Source organism: Neophocaena asiaeorientalis, unplaced genomic scaffold, assembly GCF_003031525.2.
Source record: "Neophocaena asiaeorientalis asiaeorientalis breed wild unplaced genomic scaffold, Neophocaena_asiaeorientalis_V1.1 scaffold478, whole genome shotgun sequence".
In the NCBI taxonomy this organism is placed as follows: Eukaryota; Metazoa; Chordata; class Mammalia; order Artiodactyla; family Phocoenidae; genus Neophocaena; species Neophocaena asiaeorientalis.
In genome coordinates, this window is record NW_020173200.1 from 1,969,637 (window position 1) to 1,989,167 (window position 19,531).

The following is a 19,531-nucleotide window of genomic DNA, read 5'->3' on the forward strand; positions in this document are numbered from 1 at the left end:
CTGAGTCTTATTTCTGTTTTGTAAATAAGTTCATTTGTACCATTTTTTAGATCCCACATGTAAGTGATAGCATACAATATTTGTCTTTCTCTGTCTGACTTACTTCACTTAGTATGATAATCTCTAGGTCCATCCATGTTGCTGCAAATGGCATTATTTCATTCTTTTTTATGGCTGAGTAATATTCCATTGTATATATGTACCACATCTTCTTTATCCATCATCTGTCGATGGACATTTAAGTTCCTTCCATGTCTTTTATATCCCAAAGGTGAATGAAATCATACAGTATTTGTGTTTCTCTGTTGGGCTTATTTCACTTAGCATAATACCCTAAAGGGACCCATCCATATTGTTGCAGATGGCAAGATTTCATTCTTTTTTATGGCTGAATAGTATTCCGTGTGTGTGTGTGTGGGTGTGTGTGTGTGTGGGTGTGTGTGTGTGTGGGTGTGTGTGTGTGTGGGTGTGTGTGTGTGTGGGTGTGTGTGTGTGTGTGTGTGTGTGTGTGTGTGTGTACCAAAGTTTCTTTATCCATTCCTCCACTGATGGGCACTTAGGTGGCTTCCATATCTTGGCTATTGTAAATAATGCTGCGATAAACATAGGGGTGCATATATCTTTTCAAATTAGTGTTTTTGCATTCTTTGGATAAATACACAGAAGTGGGATAGCTGGATCCTCTGTTATACAGCTATTCTTAATTTTTTGAGGACTCTCCGTACTGTTCTCCATAGTGGCTGCACCAATTTACATTCCAACCAATAGTGCACAAGAATTTCCTTTTCTCCACATCTTCTCTAACCCTTATTATTTCTTGCCTTTTTGATAATAGCCATTCTAACAGGCAGGAGGTGATATCTCATTGTGGTTTTGATTTCCCTTTCCCTAATAATTAGTGATGTTGAACATCTTTTCATGTGCCCATTGGCCATCTGCATGTCTTCCTTGGCTTACTTTCTTATTCTTGACTCTTTTTCCCCTGTTGTCTGTAGATGGAAACTGAACTGGAGCATTTCCATAAGCAGAACACACAGCTGGAGCTGAACATCACAGAATTGTGGCAGAAATTAAGAGCTACTGATCAGGAGATGCACAGAGAGAGACAAAAGGTGTGAGGATTTTCAAAGTCTGGCAGCTCTTGGATTCAGGAGCTGGTGCCTGTCTGCAACGGGCAGCTGGCTTTCAAGAGACAGAGCCAGCCCGTAGCTAAGATACACCCATTTTAACTCGCATTCTTTACTTGTTCACAGCCCTGCCCTATTTCAGGCTCATGTAAATTTACGTGACTGAATCCATCTGAGACTATAAAATGACTTTGAGTATAGTGATCAAGGAGGTGGGAAGCCAGTGTTATAGGAATGCTCACAACATTGGCTTGTGTGGCCTGGGAAGGAACATGTTCAGAGAGATCATCTGTAGTCGGTGGTTAAAGGCTTGACTGCCAAAACAATACTGAGCTAAGAGGACCTCAGAAATCGCCTATTCCGGTCTCTCTATGTAATAAACAAGGAAAGCAAGGTCAGAGAGATTAGGAAGTTAGAAACCTCACCCAGCACCCACAGCTAGTGAGCACATACAGAGCCAGGGCTGGGAACCCAGTCTTCTGGTCCTGGGCCAGGACTTGGCTGCACCCTCACCCCCTGGCACAGAGCACCTCGTAATGTTGGTAGAATCAGATTGAATTTTTCCACCCCTCACATTAAGGATTGACTCTGTACTAGGTAATACTAGAAGCTGCAGAGCTATCAACGTGAACTGATACAGATCCTGCCCTTCACAAACTGACAGGTGATTTGTGGCATGTGCATAGTTATATCAGCCAGCCAAGGCTGAAAATTATGGAACGTGAATAAAGAGCTGTGAGAGTGAAGAAAACGGAGAGTCTCTCTAGGTCAGGGGTAGGGGAAGATGGGTATCTGAGAAAGCATGACGGAAGAGGGAGGACGTAGCCCAAGCTTGCAGATGAACCAGTCTGCTCAATTTTGTCATTATCTTCCCTACCCACTCACAGCAGCCCTCAGGAAGGAGAAACACTGGATGAGCTAACAAAGGGGCAGGGAAGCCCTGGCGCAGGGATCTGCAAGAGAGAATCGATGCTCTCCATCTTGGCTCCGAAAGGAGTAGGTGACCACTTGCGCCTCTTTTAGCCTTTTAAGGCCTGTGGTCCTGGAAGGAATCTAGAGCCAATAAAGGAATCAGTGTGTGCTGCCTCCTAAAAATGCAACTGTTCAGGCCAGGGACACAGGAGTTTTAGGGCCTCTCCCTCTGGGCTAGGTGCCCATCTAGGCCTCTGGGCCCTGTGTGGCCCCTGGTGGTCAACGGTGAAGTCCTAGATGAGGTGTCTCTTGTCCCTTTAAGCAGTCACAAGGCTGCAGCCCCTGACCCTGGAGAGTCCCTATGGGGCTAGAAGTAAATGCCTCTGCTTGCAGGAGCGGAACTTGGAGGCGCTGGTCAAACAGTTTAAGACGGACCTTCACAACTGTGTGGCGTACATCCAAGAACCCCGGCAGCTGAAGGAGAAGTTTCGCGCTCTCTTTGAGAAGTACGTGCAGCGAGCAGACATGGTGAGCTCTGCCTCCCTTTCTGCCCTCCCCTGCCCTCCAGGCTCTCCCCTCCCTCACGGTGAGCCCCTCCTGCCCCATCAGGTAGAGATCACAGGGCTGAACTTGGACCTGCAGCAGGAGTACAGCCGTCAGCGGGAGCACCTGGAGAGGAGCCTGGCCACCCTCAAGAAGAAGGTGGTCAAGGAGAGTGAGCTGCACCGCGCAGATTACGTCCGCATCATGCAGGTACCTGCGCGCGCCCCTCAGCTCCCTCGAGGCTGGGCCGTCAGAGACAAGAGAGCCTGTCAAGGGCCCCTCCAAGACCACTGTCCTCAGGGTTCCCCAAATGTCCAAGGAACCCACTAGCTTTCTCCAAAGCTCCTTCTTTGACCTGTCTCCTCTGTCCCCCCCAGAGCTCATCCTGGCGGTGACCATGGCCCAGAGGCCCGCCAAGGAGGTTTTCTAGGCACTTCCATGCCCACTCCTGCCCCTCCAAGGTTCGTTCATTTCTGCCCCATCTCACTTCACCAGCCACCCGTTTCTTTTTTCTACTCGCATCTTTATCCAAAGCACTCCTGCATCCTGCCTCACTCCTCTCCTTGACCCCTGTCCCCTCTGGACTCTGGCCACGTGACTTTAGCTCTCCCAGTTACTCTCTTCCTTCTCCTCTTTTCTGTTTCCAGCTTCTGTTTCACCTTACTTTGTTTTGCTGCTTTTTATTCTGCTACCTGTTATCACATGGTCCCTGCTGGCCAAGTTCTGTCCCGGGAACATGCCCGTCTCCTCCCACCTCCTCCGGCTTTTCTGGTGCCTCAGGTCCCTACTCTTATCTCTCGGGTCCAGAGCCAACCACACCCACCCTAAGTGTTGGCCTCCCCTCGCTTTAATGAGCTCTCTCCACACCCACCTCCCCGGACTCTTCCTAGGGCCGTTCAGAGAGCCTAACCCCATTACTGCCACCTCCACTTACACACTGTCGGACTCCCAGGCAGGGTTCTGCTGCCAATTTCTCTTTGGGTATCGGTCTCACCTGAGGCAGTTAATGTGAATTAATATCAGAAGAGAACGTCAGAATCACATTTATAAGGCATGTACCTTTTTATGTTCCTATTTCTTTAATGCTGTAATTAAAATGCTGGAATGGGGATGGGCTGCAGTTGGATTGAAACAAATCAGTTCTGAACACAGCTGGGCAGAGCACACTGCAATTCAGGCCAGCCCCAGGCACGGCAGGTCTCTTGCCACCTTACAACCAAGCCCCTGCTTAAAAGCAGCCCACACCATCAAGCAGCCCACGGCCCAGCTCCTGAGCCATGAAAGCAGTCAGAGGCCCAGAGATAGGAGTGGATTCAATTGCTGGGACCCTTAGGCGCCAGCAGCTGATACACAGGGCCATTGCTAAGGGTCTCAAGTGCTCCCGAGCATGGAGAGTCCCCGGGGGCACTGCAGTGCGGCCTGCGGGGCAGGGGGACCAGGGAGACTGTAGGAGTGGTTGTCAACCGGTGACATTGCTGAGCTCTCATCTGTGACTTGCCACCAGGGCACAGGCCTGAGGGGTCCTCCAAGGGCTGGGTCCCTCTCTCCATGCCAACCAGACTCCCAAAGCAAACGTCTATCCTAGGAGAAGAAGGAAAAGGAAAGAGAGTAAAGACCACAGCCTAGGTGAGGGTGTAAGCGTCAGCCTGCGGCTGCTCGGGACAGGCAGAAGGGCCTCGTTTGCTCCCCCCTTCCCCAGGGGCCACAGGCGCACTCCTGCTGGGCCAGGGTGAGAGTTGGGGTAGCGGGAGCAGAGGAGACCCAAGCAGGGCTTCTGCCCAACGCTACCACTCCCTGGTGGCTGGCAGAGGGAGCCATCAACAGGGAGAACCCCGGAGAGTGTTTGCTCAAGCAGCATTGTAAACCTGTGTGCTGCGGAGCCCTGTGGATGCACAGAAGTGCCACAGACAACTGCAGGGGGCCAGAGGGGGGTCAGGACGCAGGGCTCTGGGTTCCCAGCACCTGCTCGGCCAGGGAGACTCCTTGCTTATTGCGGTGGGCTCTGTGTAAGATTTTGTTTGGAAGACTTAAAAAAAGAAAAACTTTCAAAACTACCGTTCTGGATGATAAAAATTGTTTCCTTCTTTGGTCTTAAGGGACAGGCAAGGTGGCGGGCCTGGAGAGAAGAGCACAGCCCTGTCTTTGTACAGACCCAGTTTACCCTCCTGCTGGCCAGTCTTGCTGGGGGAGGGGCGGGGTGGGGCGGTCCTGAACTTGTCCAGGAGCTGCCTTCCTATCTGTAAGAGAGGAAGAAAACACCGACCTCAGCCAGTTACTGCAAGGATTGAGTGAGCTAACTAATGTCAAGCATTGGCCACTGGCCCTCTACAGAAAAGATGCTCCAAAAATGCTATTTTCCTTCCCTTCTTCCGAGCAAAAGACTTACTCAAGAACCAAGGCAGGGCTTCCCTGGTGGCGCAGTGGTTGAGAATCTGCCTGCTAATGCAGGGGACACGGGTTCTGAGCCCTGGTCTGGGAAGATCCCACGTGCCGCAGAGCAACTAGGCCCGTGAGCCACAACTACTGAGCCTGTGCGTCTGGAGCTTGTGCTCCACAACAAGAGAGGTCGCGACAGTGAGAGGCCCGCGCACCGCAATGAAGAGTGGTCCCCGCTCGCTGCAACTAGAGAAAGCCCTCGCACAGAAACGAAGACCCAATGCAGCCAAAAATAAATAAATAAAATTAAAAAAAAAAAAAAAAAAGAACCAAGGCAAAATCTAGTAGGAGAGCCTGAAAGGCCATCACAGCACAGACTGGGAGTGCCCATGGGCTTGAGTCACAGAAGACGGGACAGTACAGCTGATCCCAGGCCCCCCAGCTGGTGGCCCGGGGTGCCCATTGCTTTGGTGTGCGTTGGTAAGGAGCTAGCTGCATCTGCAGGTACCAAGGCCCTGACACTTAAGTCTCAAAAGGCTGAGGAAGGCTGGGGCAGACATGGCATCTGAGAGAAACTTGTTAGAAAACACAGAAAATGTTCAGATAGGAGCACGGGGCCTCCTCGTTCATTCTCCATCATGACTGCCGATACTAAAAGAAGAGTTGCAATGGAATACAAACATCTAGGACACGTACTTTATTCATTCAGGACACGTATTTTGCGGGCTTCTTACATGCCAAGCTGCGAGCTGGCCGTGCAGGATTCCCAGATTAATGTGATGGCTTGCCTACTCTCAGCAAGCTCACCTAGGGAACTTGAGCCAGACACAGATAAGCACTGCTCCGTGCAGGGCATCCAGAGTGGTAAGCTCACCGGAGAGGGGGGCTTCAGCTAGGGGGCATGGCACTTGAGCTGGGCCTCGAAGGGTGAGTAGAGGGGGTCAGGGAGCAATGGGGGAAGAGCCTTCCAAGCCGAGGACACAACATGAGAACAGTCAGAGAAGAGAGAGGCCTGTGGGGTGTTTGGGGACCCAGAAATCCCCCAACGTAACTTTATTGCAGAGCATGGGGGCAAGGAGTAAGGGCCCTTTGGAATGGTAGGTAGCTTAGGGTCACGTTGAAAGGGCTTTCCGTGTCACACAAGAAGCATGAAGTTTATTTTATAAGCTGGTGCCCCCTAAGGTTTCTTATGTAGGTAGGGGTGTTATCTGTTCCGGAAAGGTTACTTCAGTGGGCAAGGGGGAAAGACCAGTGGGGAAAGTTAAGTGGCAGGAAAACCCTTTCGAAGATGACTCCCATGTTAAAGGGAGATGACAGGCCTTGGGAGGGGAAAGTTGTGATGTCAGAAGATGTTTCAGAGTAGAGGTGATGAATAGAAGTGGGTGGTTAGATGTGAGAGGAAGGCTGAAAGAGGAGTGGAGAAATGGTTCACTTGTGCAGTTAGGCAGATGGCGATCCCACCAACCGTGGGCTCCGGAAAGACGCCACTGAGTGGGGCTCCCAAGTTATCGGAATAAATCCGTTGCCTGCTTTTTCCACACTAACCAGACCCTGCTGTATTCTTAAAGCTGTCAACTCAAGGTAGGCCAGCAGGGGGTGCTCTAGGCATTTCCTTTCTGCGCCCTTCTCCCTCGGAGTCTGAAGTTCAGTCAGCAGGTTCCCGTGTGAGGCTCTCTGGCATTGCCCTCAACCAAAGGCAGTCCTGGACAGCTTGGCGTAGCCTCTTTGTTCAGAAGCCTTTCTGTATAAACAGACCTTAGTATCCCCGAGCCAGCCTCTCTCACATGCCCCAAGCCCTGGCGCTCGATGGACCCAGGTCAGATCTTCCCTGCAGAGGAGCTGGCTGGGGGTCTGGAGGATCAGAGGGGCCTTTGTAGGCCATTCTGACCAAGGGGGGATCAAGAACAGAAAAGCTCAGCAAACCTGCTGCATTCACGTTTTGACTTCACAAAACTACCCAAGGCACTTACAGTCGACCTCAGTGTGGCCTCTGGACTCCTCAGAACACGGACCACCCCAGAAAGCCCTCTTAAGGCAGCCCCACTTGTACTTTTCAGGGGCTCCCTCGGCCTCCATACCATGTGAGGTGTTGACAGAGGTGACGTACAGCAGAGGTGAGAGTGGAGTCTGGGAGGCAGCAGTCAGAGGCATCAAGGCACCTGGGGGCGGACGCCACCAGGTTCGAATCCCAGCTCTGCCACCCATGCACGGCCTCGGCTTCCTCATAGGCCGCTGAATCCCATGATACCTTCCTCCTGAGGTGGTTGTAGGGATTAAACGAGGTTGGGTATGCAAAGTGTCTGACACAGTGCAGGAGTCCAGTCCACCCTTGGAGTTGTTATCTTGTTATTATCATCGTCATCAAGCATTTAGCGGCTCAGACCCTGCTTGCTCCCTCTTGGCTCGGGGCCTGAAACACTCTTCCCTGCACCGCCCCTCCCCCAGGCTCCACAGGGAGGCTTCCTCATGTGACCGCCCTGCGGGGCATCTCTCTGCACTGGATCCAAGCTGGCCTCCCACGTCTGGCACAATAAGCACTTAATAGGGTTTCTGTTTTTATGAATGAACCAACGGAGCAGAGGAATCAGGCTGCATTGAGTCCTGGGCCTCAATCACACTCTAGTGAGGCCTGAGTCGTGTTCTGGAGACATGTCTTAGGTGACCAGCCTCGTGAAGTTGTCCAGGGCTGGCAGTGGCATCAGAAACATGCATATCAAAAGGTACCAGGAGCCTGAATTCCCAATCATGGCGACAGGGTTGTCAGGGTGGAGAGAATGGTGGGGGCTCCACGTGGGGCCATTACAGTAGTAGAGGTGAAAGATGCTGAGAGCTGGTTATGAATGAACATGAGATTCAGTTCAGACACAAAGTCGACAGGATTGAGTGACAAAATGAGTGGAGGTTGACCGGGAAGAAGTTTCTGGAGAGAACTGGGGAAATGGCACTTTCAGTCTCTAATCTTTATTCTGATTACGATTATTTTATTGAATGAAGCAGGGGAAGTGAACCTAAGTGATGCCAGCTAAGAGGAGGAGTGGAGAGAGCCCCTGAGTGGGCTGGTGTGCCCAGGAGTTCCCTGTGGCTCTCCTAAGACTCCCTTCTGGCTGGTCTCCCCTGCTCAACATTTACCCCCTGGTTTGTAATTCACTGGTTTACAGGATTCATCTTATTCAACTTGGTATCCACTGTGCTAGTTATTCATTTGCTTATCCCTTCCACAAATATTTATTGAGCACCTCTTACAGGCCAGGCAGAGTCCAAGGTCTTAGAATCCAATAAATACGCACTTAAGTGATTATGTCATGATATAAAGTCAGCATGGAGAAATTCCAGGGGGAGGAAACAGAGCATCTGGAAAGAAAATGTGGGCTATGCATCACCAAGGCCTGGGCTGGTTAAAAGGGTAAAAAATCAGAAGGAGAAAACCTGCTGACTTTATAGAAAAACAGGCACAAAGCTGAGCCTGTGAATGAGGGACTGGTAATAATTGGGCATTTCATCCAATGAGGGACTGGTAGTAATTGGGCATTTCATCCAATGTGGGACTGGTAATAATTGGGCATTTCATCCAATGTGGGACTGGTAATAATTGGGCATTTCATCCAATGTGGGACTGGTAATAATTGGGCATTTCATCCAATGTGGGACTGGTAATAATTGGGCATTTCATCCAGAGAACATTTTTTTTTTAATGAGGAAGAGTGAAATTAAGTGAAATACCAAAAATCTGAAGGTAGACCTGATCTGCCTAATTAAAAAGGCTCTGGAGGGAAGGATTATCGGGGTGTCTGCAGTTCACATTCCCATGACAGAGAAGGCTTGTCCTGCTCGCTGACAGCAGTGCTTGGGATCACCCTGTCCTCTGGGCTCAGACTCCACACTCACCACCCCAGAGCCAGTGTCCCAAGGGGAAGCACAGTTTGTTTCCAGCACAGGTTCGTCTTATGTAGATTTGGTCCGTGTTTGCCTTTGTTGGTACTCAGACCCTCGAGGGCCTTGCTACTACCCACAGCAGCATCTCCTGGGACCTGGTTAGAAATGCAGAATCTCAGGAGCAGCTCCAGGCCTGCTGAGTCAGAAGCCACATTTAAACAGGATCCTCAGGCGATTCCTGCACAGTCCTATGAGAGGTGCTGTGGCGGACGTGCTGAGTACTGAGGCCGTGGGCTCCAAGAGCAGAGCGGTCCATGGTGAGAGGGACGCCTCCCTTGGGGCTCCTGTGCTGAGTGTGAAAAGGAAGGCAAGGCAAGAGAGGAGAGACTGCTTGGTCCCAGAGCGCAGAGCCCCTCCACCTGGCCTGCAGCAGGCTCTGCCCTGCATGCCTCTCTACTCCTCTCACCTCGTATTCCCGTGACACAGAACTGCTGCAGGTCACCCCACACACCTGCCGTGTCATTCTGTGCCTTTCTCCTGCCATTCCAGTTGTCTGGGACCCCCTTTACCCTCTCCTTGCTAACTCTGTCAAGCCTCAGCCCAGGAGTCAGTTCCTAGGAATCCACCCTGGTCATTCAGGCAGAGCCAAGTGCCTTTCCTCTGTGTCCCACTCCTCCATCCCAGCAAGGTGGCCACCTCACTAAAGTGTGCCCAGACCCCTCACTAAACCCTAAACTCCTCAAGAACAGAGGCCAAGTCTTACTTTCTCTATATATACACCTCAGGATCAGCACAGTGCCTGGCACAAAATAAGTACTCAATAAATATTGGATGGATGGATGGATATTCATCAAACACTAACGAGAGAAGTGAACTTCCAGTGGATGTAGCAAATGTTAATTATCCATTTACTTTTCTTTATTCCTCAGTAAACTGTATGCTGCTGAGAGCAGAAACCATGTCTTATTTCTGTCTGCACCCAGGGGATGCAGCAGATACCACATAAATGTAGGTTCAACAAATGAATGGAAAAAAAACAAAGTGTAGCACAGTACTTAAGAGCTCAGAGCTCTGGAGCCAGACTGGGTCAGAATCCTGGCTCTGCCACTTGCTATCTATGTAATTTGGGTAAGTTACATCACCTCTCTGTGCCTCAGTTTTCTCTACTTCAAAACCGTGGTTGTAATAGAATCTATGCATAGGGTTATTATGAAACTTCAATGCATTAAGTTCATGAAAAGTGCTTAGAAAAGCATTGTTGTTGCTACGGACGGGAAGAGCCTGGATGGATGGTAATGGTGCACACTGCCTGTAGCTAACTTTGCCAGAGTCCACCTGAAGGTAAGTCAGCTGGTACCTCGAGAGGCTGATCCATGAGCCAGGATAAAGACTCATGCCACAGTAGAGGCACCAGAGACATAATCTGGGTCCAGGACCAACCCTGACTCTTCCCCACACCCTTAGCCCCAGAGGCCAGAGCAGGTCCTGTGCCCACTGACCACTTATCCATCTACACTCACTCTCTCCTCCTCCTTCTCTATAGGAAAATGTCTCCCTGATCAAGGAGATTAATGAGCTCCGCAGAGAGCTGAAGTTCACCCGCTCCCAAGTCTATGACCTTGAAGCAGCCCTGAAACTGACCAAGAAAATTCAACCACAAGACGTTCCAGAGACAGGTATTGTCACCAGTGGTCAAGAAAGATGGGCACTGGGATCCAGGGACCAATGGCAGCCACGAGCAGGTCTCCTTTTGGCTTTCAAAGCTGCCTCTCCTGAGTTTCCTCCTGTATCAGCTCACATCCACCCTATGGCCTGCTGGGCACCTCTGCATGCCACGCGCCTGCTCTTCAAAGGATTTGTGAGGACCCTACCACATTCAAACACTTGCAAATCCAGAATTCTTGGGGTTAGCAAAGGTTTCAGAATTCAGAATCTTTCACATCTTAGGAAGAACATACTATATATACTGTCTGGGGCAGTGCCCTGAAATCAAACACATTAGTATTTCTGTAGTGAAACATATGAATATTCGCACTAAACTTCATGAATTTTAAAATGCTTTCCATTTTTAAAGCTTTTTGCATTTTACAATTGTGGATCAAGGATTGTGGACCTGTATGATGAAAATAAAGGCAAAAATAAGGACCGGAAACAATTTAAAGGGAGAGGGGAAAGAATTACATTAAAACTATTAAATGAGTTAGTTATTGCAGTTATAAAATTCCTCTGAATTTCTGATAGCCAAGACCAAAAGGGAAAAAATATGATGGTTTACATAGCTCTCATATGGGGAAAGGAAGTTTTTTTCTGGAGGAACAAACCTTTCCCTGGTACTAAGTTCTGTGAGAAACTAAATACATGGAGCCTTACAAAAGGGATATTGGGGGCTTCCCTGGTGGCGCAGTGGTTGAGAGCCCGCCTGCCAATGCAAGGCACACGGGTTCGTGCCCCGGTCCGGGAAGATCCCACATGCCGCGGAGCAGCTAGGCCCGTGAGCCATGGCCGCTGAGCCTGCGCGTCCAGAGCCTGTGCTCCGCAACGGGAGAGGCCACAGCAGTGAGAGGCCCGCGTACCGCAAAAAAAAAAAAAGAAAGAAAAAGAAAAAAGGGATATTGAACAATGTAATTGACAGTCTTTAACTGTAGGTTTTCAGACAATAAAAAAACATTCTTCAGGTGTCCATTTCTTATCTGGACAGTCAATAAAAAAACAAGAGCATAAGGTATTACTGTGGGAAATTAAGCCAACATAGTTCAAGTATATTGTTTTCTGGTGGCTTACCTTCAGGACTAAAGCTTAGAAACCCTAATGAACTGAAACATTCCACAGCTGTGGACTGGGTCGTTCAAATATCACCACCTCAGGTACTGTGGTTATGCAAGGTATTATCATTGGCGGAGGGTAGCTGAAGGATACACAGGAACTCTCTGCACTATTTTCATAACTGTTTGTGAGTCTTGAACTGTTAGTCTCATGCGCCATCATCGTTAGAGTTGAAGTTGAGAGGGCGAACTCTGTGAGTAGTACCCGAAGAACAATATTAACTCTGAAGAACTGACATAAGAGCACAGCATGTGTTAAAAAGACTGAGAACTTGGGGGCTTCCCTGGCGGCCCAGTGGTTAAGACTCTGCGCTTTCACTGCCGAGGGCCAGGGTTCAATCCCTGGTCGGGGAACTAAGATCCCACAAGATGCGTGGCACAGCCAAATAAATAATTAATTTCATTTAATTAATCAATCTGTTAAAAAAAAAAAAAGACAGAACTTGACTTCTTGGAGGTGAAACCATCTTCAGTTGGAGGTGAAGCATAGATGTGTCTGTGAACAATCACAAAATTTCTCTTTGAAAAGATTATTTCAAATATGCCCCAGCGGCCTAGCAAATAACCCGTCGAGACGTCCTCAGGATGCTGTATGACATAGCCAGGTTCTTCTTATTACTGCGTTGGAAACTATCAGGCATAGACAAAAATTGAGAGAAATTCTAATGAATCCCCATGAATTCATTCCCTGACTTGAACAACGGTCGCTCTTGTTTCATCGCTATCGCCACGCCTCCCCCCCAATTATTCCCTCCCACACCCATAGCAGATTATTCTGAAGCAAACCAAATACCATGCCACTTGTCAAGGGAGGTTTCATCAGTAGTGGCTCAAGACAGGTATTACCAATTGTCTGCCTTGATCATGAAGAACCTAAGTCTGGCTTAGGACCAGCAAAGGGAAAGACATCTTTTGTTCATGGACTGGAAGATTTATTAAAATGTCAATACTATCTAAAGTGATCTACACATTCAATGTAATCCCTATCAAAATCCCAATGACATTTTTTTGCAGAAATAGAACATCCATTCTAAAATTCATTGGGAGTTTCAAGGTACCCCAAATAGCCAAAACTCTTGAAAAAGAACAAAGTTGGAGGCCTCACACTTCCTATTTCAAAATTTACAGCAAAGCTATAGTAATCAAAACAGTATGGTACTGGCATAAATAACAGGCATAGACAAAAATTGAGAGAAATTCTAATGAATCCCCATGAATTCATTCCCTGACTTGAACAACGGTCGCTCTTGTTTCATCGCTATCGCCACGCCTCCCCCCCAATTATTCCCTCCCACACCCATAGCAGATTATTCTGAAGCAAACCAAATACCATGCCACTTGTGTCATAGAGCTTTACTCAAGGGAGGTTTCATCAGTAGTAGCTGAAGACAGGTATTACCAATTGTCTGCCTTGATCATGAAGAACCTAAGTCTGGCTTAGGACCAGCAAAGGGAAAGACATCTTTTGTTCATGGACTGGAAGATTTATTAAAATGTCAATACTATCTAAAGTGATCTACACATTCAATGTAATCCCTATCAAAATCCCAATGACATTTTTTTGCAGAAATAGAACATCCATTCTAAAATTCATTGGGAGTTTCAAGGTACCCCAAATAGCCAAAACTCTTGAAAAAGAACAAAGTTGGAGGCCTCACACTTCCTATTTCAAAATTTACAGCAAAGCTATAGTAATCAAAACAGTATGGTACTGGCATAAATATAGACATATAGACCAATGGAATAGAATACAGAGCCCAGAAATAAACACTCACATATATGGTCAAATGAGTTTCAATGTGGGTGTCAAGACTATTCAATGAGGAAAGGACAATCTTTTCAACAAATGGTACTGGGAAAACTGGATACCCACATGCAAAGGAATGAAGTTGGACCCTTACCTTACATCATATACAAAATTTAACTCAAAGTGGACCAAAGACTTAAACATAAGAGCTAAAACTATAAAACTCATAGAAGAAAATATAGGGGGAAACTTCATTGTATTAGATTTTGCAATGATTTCTTAGATATGACATCAAAAGTACAGACAACAAAAAGAAAGTAGATAAATTGGACTACATCCAAATTTAAAGCTTTTGTGCATCAAAGAACACTATCGAAAAGTGTGAAAAGGCAACCCATGGTATGGGAGAAGATATTTGAAAATCACATATCTGATAAAGGGTTGACATCCAGAATATATAAGGAACTCTTACAACTTAACTACAACAACAACAACAAAAATTTTTTTAATAAGCAAAGGACTTGAATAGACATTTCTCCAAAGAAAATATACAGATGCCTGTAATAAATACATGAAAAAAGCAGGCGGGGAGGTAAACAGAAACTAGGCAGAGGCAAGTGATGCAGGCCCAAGAAGGTGGATGGGCTGGTAGGCTTTTGTGTGCTATACCTTCCCAGGGGTGCTGCTTTTCCCAGGGCTCCATGGCTAGGCCACAGCTTGACTGAGGAGATGGTTACCAGGGACAACCAGTAGCAGAAGGTGGATGAAGGGTCAAGACCTAGAAAAGAGAAGAAATCAAGAGCCTAGAAAGATCAAGAGTCTAGAAATTGCAGTAAAGGAGAAGAGGTAAGGAGCAAAGGCAGACAGAGAAGGATCCAGACTTCTCCTGGGAAGGATGGGATAAGTTGAGTACTCTGAATGCTGGCCCCATCATGTCAATTAGAGGCCAAGGCAAGCTGGCCACTGGCCACTGCTGACCACTTCCTCTTTAAAATACTCTCTTCCTTGGCCACCATCATCTGTTCTTTTCTAGTTTTTCCTCCAGGGAAGGGGCTGGCAGCAGATAGAAAAGAGACCCCTCTTCCACTGAGAGAAGATTGACTGTGGTGAGGGAGTTGGGGACACCATTCCTCAGTGAAGAGGGTGGCAACGTCATCCATTAAGAGAAGAGGAGAGGATGGATTTGGCAATAACTTCTTGGATATGATATCAAAAGCACAGGCAACAAAAGAAAATATATAATAAATTAGACTGTCAAAATTTAAAACTTCTGTGCATCAAAGAACACAATCAACAGAGTGAAAAGGCAACCTAGGGAATGAGAGAAATCATACAGCTAATAAGGGGTCAATGTCCAGAATATATAAAGAACTCCTACAACTCCAAAACAAACAAACAAACCTGATTTAAAAATGGGCAAAGGACTATAGACACTTCTCCAAGAAGATACACAGATGTCCAAGAAGCACGTGAAAAATGCTCAGTATTACTAACAATTAGGGAAATGAAATCAAAGCCGCAATGAGACACTGCGTCACACTCATTAGGATGGCTACTATCAAAATAAACCAAACCAAAAAGAAAAAACAAAAACAAACAAAAAACCCAGAAAGTAACGAGTGTTGACAAGGGTCTGGAGAAACTGGAACCCTGGTGCACTGCTGATTGGAATGTAAAACAGTACAGCCACTATGGAAAACAGTAAGGTGTTTCCTCAAAAAATTAATAACAGAGTTACCATATGAACCAGAAATTGCATTTCTGGGTTTATACCCAAAAGAAGTGAAAGCAGGGTCTCAAAGAGGATATCTGTACACTCATGTTCATAGCAACATTATTCACAGTAGCCAAAAGGTGAAAGCAACCCAAATTTCCAACAATAGATGAATGGATAAACAAAATGTGGTCTATATATGCAATGAAATATTATTCAACCTTAAAAAGGAAGGAAATTCTGACATATGATACAACATAGATGAGCCTTAAGGACATTATGCTAAGCCAGACACAAAAGGACAAATACCGTGTGATTCCACTTATCTGAGATACCTAGAGTCATCAAATTCATAAAGACAGAAAGCAGAATGGTGGCTACCAGGGGCTGGGGGTGGGGGGACTGGGGAGCTGTTTAATGGGGATGGGGTTTGAGTTTTTCGAGATGAGAAGAGTTCTGGAGATTAGTTGCACAACAATGTGAATGTACGTAACACTACTAAACCATGCACTTAAAAATGGTTAAGGGACTTCCCTGGTGGTCCGGTCGCTAAGACTCTGCGCTCCCAATGCAGGGGGCCCAGGTTCGATCCCTGGTCAGGGAACTAGATCCCACATGCCGCAACTAAGAGTTCTCATGCCGCAACTAAAGATCCCACATGTCGCAACTAAGAGTTCGCATGCCACAACTAAAGATCCCACGTGCCGCAACTAAGAGTTCGCATGCCACAACTAAAAGATCCCACACGCAGCAACGAAGATCCCGAGTGCTGCAACTAAGACCCGTGCGGCCAAATAAATAAATAAGTACATAAATTTTTTTTTAATGGTTAAGTTAGTAAATGCTATATAGATTTTACCACAATTTTTTTTTCTAAGTAGGGCAGAGGAGTTGGAGTAAAGATTGAAGTTCCTAAGTGCTTCTGTGGGGAATGAGAGTTTGCTGACTATGGACATAAAGTCCGTCTGGGGTTGGAAACCAAGAACTTGAATCTCGTGTGTTACTTTTATCGGTAACGCACAGCAGGCCAGGTGTGAAAGTGGCGACCCTGGATGCTCAGATTATCTTGGATGTAGGCTGGGCAGGGTACCTGGGGCAGAGGGATGAGGCATCTAGATGGGAGAAGAAACTCACTGTGGGTCTACCTGGTCAGAAAAGGAGTGAATCTAAGAGGAACCCATTTAGTAGGTAAAAAATGGAGTTGTCCAGGAAGATGAGGTCTAAATTCAGTCTAAGAAGAGGTGGATGGAGCACTAGAGTGAAAGATCCTGGGCGTGACAAGGGAGGGGAAGCCACAGAGTGGGTGTGGGGCTGACATGCAGGCCAAACAATTAATGCTGAAAGTTTAGCCTCGTGAGGCTGGGAAGTGTGGTGAGCCGTGGACCTTCGTGGACACCAGCATCACCCAGGACAGCACTGAGACAGGAGGATGGCTGAGAGTCTCGAGGGGCGTCCCCAGGGAACATGAGTGAATGGCCACAGCAGGAGGGCTAGAGAGGGGTCTCCGGGAGCAGGTTTACGTGAGGAGGAGGACCGGCAGCTTGGAGGCCAACCCGGGTCAATAGAAGAGTGCCACTCTGCTTGGGGTGTGGGGACTGAGCAGCCGCCAGTGGAGGGGGCTCGGGGCAGGCACACTGCCGGGCTCAGGAGAGGGGCCGGGCTGAGGTCAGGTTTAGCATTTGCCTTATCGCTCCAAAGCATGTCTCTTCATTTCTCCTTCTCTGCTAGACAGTGAAATGGCTCATCTCCATCTCCCTAGCATCTGGGTTGGAGTGTCTACCCCATAGCAGGTGCTCCATAAATATGTGCGGGGATGGAGGTTAGAGGGGGAAGGGAGGATAAGCTTCGCAGCAGCCCAGTAACAGGCCCACACTAGTCCTGCTCTGTCCCCTACAGTGTCCCGCAAAGACTTACCAGGCTTGCCTCCCACCATGAGACTGAATGAGCAAGAAGAAACTGGGAGAATCATTGAGATGCAGCGCCTGGAGATCCAGCGCCTCAGAGACCAGATCCAAGAGCAGGAGCAGGTCCCAGGCTTCCACCCCTTCACTGGGATGCGGCTGCCTTCCCTCCTGGGGGCAGAAGCAGACTTAAAGCTGCAGACCAAGTGACCCACTCTGGTGAGCCGTCTCCAGCCACGCCGGAAGAAGCACGGTGCTCCCGTCCCCAGCCTGACTCTGGGCTGCAGCCCCTGCAGCCCTGACCACACCAGCCTCTCCCTCCTGCCCTGGGGAACCTGCGACACGGGCAGAATAAAGGTGTTCTCCCACAATCGCATCCAACTCTCTGCTTAGCCGGGGAGCTGGGGAGGGAGGAAGGGAAGAGGGACCCTGAGGCCCGGGGGGCTCCTGCTCATCCAAAGCCACCACTGCTAGTCCCTGTCCAGGCACAGGGCTGCTTGTCACTGCAGAGATCCCACGCCCCTCCCCACTCTTTTCTGGACCTCAAGGGCAGGGCTGCCTGTCGCTTCTGACCTGCCTTCTCCTCTGCCAGCCACGTCAGGACCAGACAAAGCCTCCTACGTTTTCTTCTTACTTATGAAACATAATGAGGTTTTCTGAGAATTTTCACAGCTGTGTGAAGGTGAGAGTAAAATCATGAACATGGCAAAGTTGGTAGAGTTCCCCCACATCTTCCATTATCTGCAGACCCTGGTGTCAGGAATATAAGCAGAACTCTGCCCTTCTTTCTCTTACCTCCATGCCTCTCTAGACTTGTCATCCTCAGTCTGCAGGGCCCTGCCCTGCTCCTCCATTTCTGGGGGCCACCTCTTCCTCTAGACCCCATACTGGGTGGCCCAGCCACACATACCAGGAGAGGTGGTTTTTTATGCACTAAGAACCCAGATGTGCCTGTCTTCTCCCACTTGCAGAAGCCAGACACCCTTCTAATACCCAAATAACAAATATTAAGCCCCCGATCTCTCCTGGTGTGTCATGGAATCTCAGGGCTGAGATACAACCAGAGCTCGAGAAGAAGGACTTGAAGGACCTGGGACATGGCTGGAACCCCCTCTCCCTCTCTTATTCTTGCCTCTCTATAGACCAGCCTCCCATTGCCAGTAAGTTGGCAGAAGGGGACCCTTAGCATCCCATGAGTAGATGCCCCAAAGCTGACATGGAGTCTCTAGTCTAACTTTAAATTGCCCAAGGAGAATATTTGGGGCCTAGCTTGAATCTGGAGCTCACCACTATCCAATCAACTGTACCCATAGGGGTGGGTCACAGGACAGAATGCTGGTTACTGGGGTTCATCCCTGTAGTGAAGTTGGTCATTGTGAGTGGAGCAGATATTCCAAAAGATGTCTGTCTGGGGCAGCTGTCAGTCATGGAACATGGGGTGGGGGCAGGGGACCTGGAGCCATTGAAGACCTGGTGTTGCACCTGTGCTTTAAGCCCTTTATTCTCCAACTGCCTTTCAGGGTGGCAAGGATGGGACCTCTTTCGCTCACCACCGTCTCCAGCACCTGCACAATCCCTGGTCCAGAGGAAGGAAACAGTAAATGTTTGCTGGATGAATTATATTACTTATCGCCCCCCCGCCAACTATTTAGACTAAGTATTATTGTCCCCATTTTACAGATGAATAGACTGGGACACACGGAGGTTAAGCCATTTTTCTAAGGTTGCAGGGCTAGAGCTGGGACTGGGACCTTCAACGTCAATCTAGTTCCAAAACCAATATTCTCTCCACTGTTCATGCTTTCATTCACAAGCATTCCTTGAACACCTATTATATGCCAGGCCTGTTCTAGGAGCTAGGATGCATAAATCACTCCGTTCATGAAGCTTGTCTTCCAGGGCAGTAGACAGACAATATTCCAGACAGATAAGAATATATAGCATATTTGACAGCAACAAGTGCTAAGGAGAAACATGAGAGAATAAAGAAAATCAAAGGATGAAGGGCAGAGAGGTAGGAAGTAGGGGGAAGGCTGTGATTTTAGACACAGGAAGGAAGCCTCACTGAGGCGGTGACATTTGAGCACCTTCCTGAAGAAAGGTGAGGGAGGGAGCCACGTGGGAGGAAAGAGCTCCAGGCAGAGGGAACAGCCAGTGCAAAGGCTCTGAGGAAGCACAAGCAGAAGAGGGACAGCGAGGCGGGAGGTGAAGTCAGAGAAGGCCTTAGAGACTGTGGGAGGACTCTGGCTGTTTCTCTGGGTAAGACAGGCCATTGGAGGACTTTACCTGCTCTACCTTATAACAGGATCACTCTAGCTACCGGGTGGAGAATAGCCTGAGGTGGGAACTTGGCCGAAGCAGGGAGGCTGGGCTACAGGCTGGGCTACAGGCTGGGCTACAGCTCTCCCTTCTCCTGGGTCCTCCCACCATCTAACACAGGGGTCCCCAACCCCCAGGCCACATCCAAGGCCTGTTAGGAACCGGCCGCACAGCAGGAGGTGAGCAGTGGGAGAGCG

The 19,531-nt window shown here is 48.4% G+C and overlaps 1 protein-coding gene across 1 annotated transcript in view; it reads left to right on the forward strand.

The window, feature by feature from the left end:
- CFAP57 (cilia and flagella associated protein 57) overlaps positions 1-17,310 on the forward strand; it is a 74,987-nt gene extending 57,677 nt beyond the window's left edge. The window contains exons 18-22 of the mRNA XM_024744751.1: positions 996-1,112; positions 2,433-2,567; positions 2,649-2,792; positions 10,375-10,507; positions 17,011-17,310. Of these exons, the coding sequence (XP_024600519.1) occupies positions 996-1,112; positions 2,433-2,567; positions 2,649-2,792; positions 10,375-10,507; positions 17,011-17,225 (744 nt within the window). The 3' untranslated portion in view covers positions 17,226-17,310. The remainder of the gene's footprint in view (positions 1-995; positions 1,113-2,432; positions 2,568-2,648; positions 2,793-10,374; positions 10,508-17,010) is intronic.
- The last annotated feature ends 2,221 nt before the right edge of the window (positions 17,311-19,531 follow it).